The sequence below is a fragment of the Crocuta crocuta genome, unplaced genomic scaffold, assembly GCF_008692635.1.
Source record: "Crocuta crocuta isolate KB4526 unplaced genomic scaffold, BGI_CrCroc_1.0 scaffold50, whole genome shotgun sequence".
NCBI classification, from domain to species: domain Eukaryota; kingdom Metazoa; phylum Chordata; class Mammalia; order Carnivora; family Hyaenidae; genus Crocuta; species Crocuta crocuta.
In genome coordinates this window covers 7,735,237-7,736,281 of record NW_027527428.1, presented here as the reverse complement: position 1 = coordinate 7,736,281, position 1,045 = coordinate 7,735,237, and the positions used below count along the sequence as shown (strand labels likewise).

Below are 1,045 nucleotides of genomic sequence, written 5' to 3'. Positions count from 1 at the left end.
GGCAGGGGCGCCAAAGGCAGTCTGCCCGGCGCCCTTCCCTGCTTGTTGAGTTGCTCTGGCCAGGGGGCCACGGGATGCACAGCCCTCCCTCTGCCGAGCGGGGTCCTTTTTCAGAGCTCCTGCGGGGGTTTAATCTCTTATCCTTCCTTCCCTGCCTGCCTCCAGATTAGTCGCATTGAATACATTCATTCAAAGAACTTCATCCATCGAGATGTGAAGCCAGATAACTTTCTCATGGGGCTGGGGAAGAAGGGCAACCTGGTCTACATCATTGACTTTGGGCTGGCCAAGAAGTACCGAGACGCCAGGACCCACCAGCACATTCCGTACCGCGAGAACAAAAACCTCACCGGGACGGCGCGGTATGCCTCCATCAACACGCATCTTGGAATCGGTGAGCCCGTGGGTGGTGGGCTCTTCTGTGCCCCCGGTCACTGGCCCAGGCTACCTTGGGCATGTCTGTCCCTGGCTCAGGGAGAGGCCAGCCCCTTGGGGGGACCCTGACGTGGTCAGCATGTTGGGGATGGAGGTTGTCCTCAAACCTGTGTAGCAAAGGCTGCCGTTCTGGACTGTGGAGAACCTTTTGTGAGGTGTGGGGGGGGCGGCAAGTGCCTGGGCTTTCTGACAGCCCTTGTCACATTGGTATCGCCCCTCCAAGGGTACCAGAGCCCCTAACAGCACAGCAGGGGTGACTTCTGGTGAGACAGAGAATCCAAGAGTATTTTCTGCGACTTTAAAAGCGCATTTCCACAGTAAGCGTGCGCCTAGGGTCTGGGCTTTACACCTGCAGGTGCATGTGTGCTGTCCTTGACCCGTTTCCTGTCTTTTCCAGAACAATCTCGAAGGGATGACTTGGAGTCGCTGGGCTATGTGCTCATGTACTTCAATCTGGGCTCTCTGCCCTGGCAGGGGCTGAAGGCAGCCACCAAGAGGCAGAAGTATGAGCGGATCAGTGAGAAGAAGATGTCCACCCCCATCGAAGTGCTGTGTAAAAGCTACCCCTGTGCGTGTCCTCCAGTGCCGGCACCGGGCGGGCCTGCGGTCT

The 1,045-nt window shown here is 57.8% G+C and overlaps 1 protein-coding gene across 4 annotated transcripts in view; it reads left to right on the top strand.

Moving 5' to 3' along the window:
* CSNK1D (casein kinase 1 delta) overlaps positions 1-1,045 on the top strand; it is a 31,634-nt gene that overhangs the window by 18,337 nt on the left and 12,252 nt on the right. For all 4 annotated transcript variants that reach the window (XM_077755823.1, XM_077755849.1, XM_077755832.1 and 1 more), the window contains exons 4-5: positions 166-394; positions 833-1,003. In XM_077755823.1, coding sequence (XP_077611949.1) covers positions 166-394; positions 833-1,003 — 400 coding nt within the window. The remainder of the gene's footprint in view (positions 1-165; positions 395-832; positions 1,004-1,045) is intronic.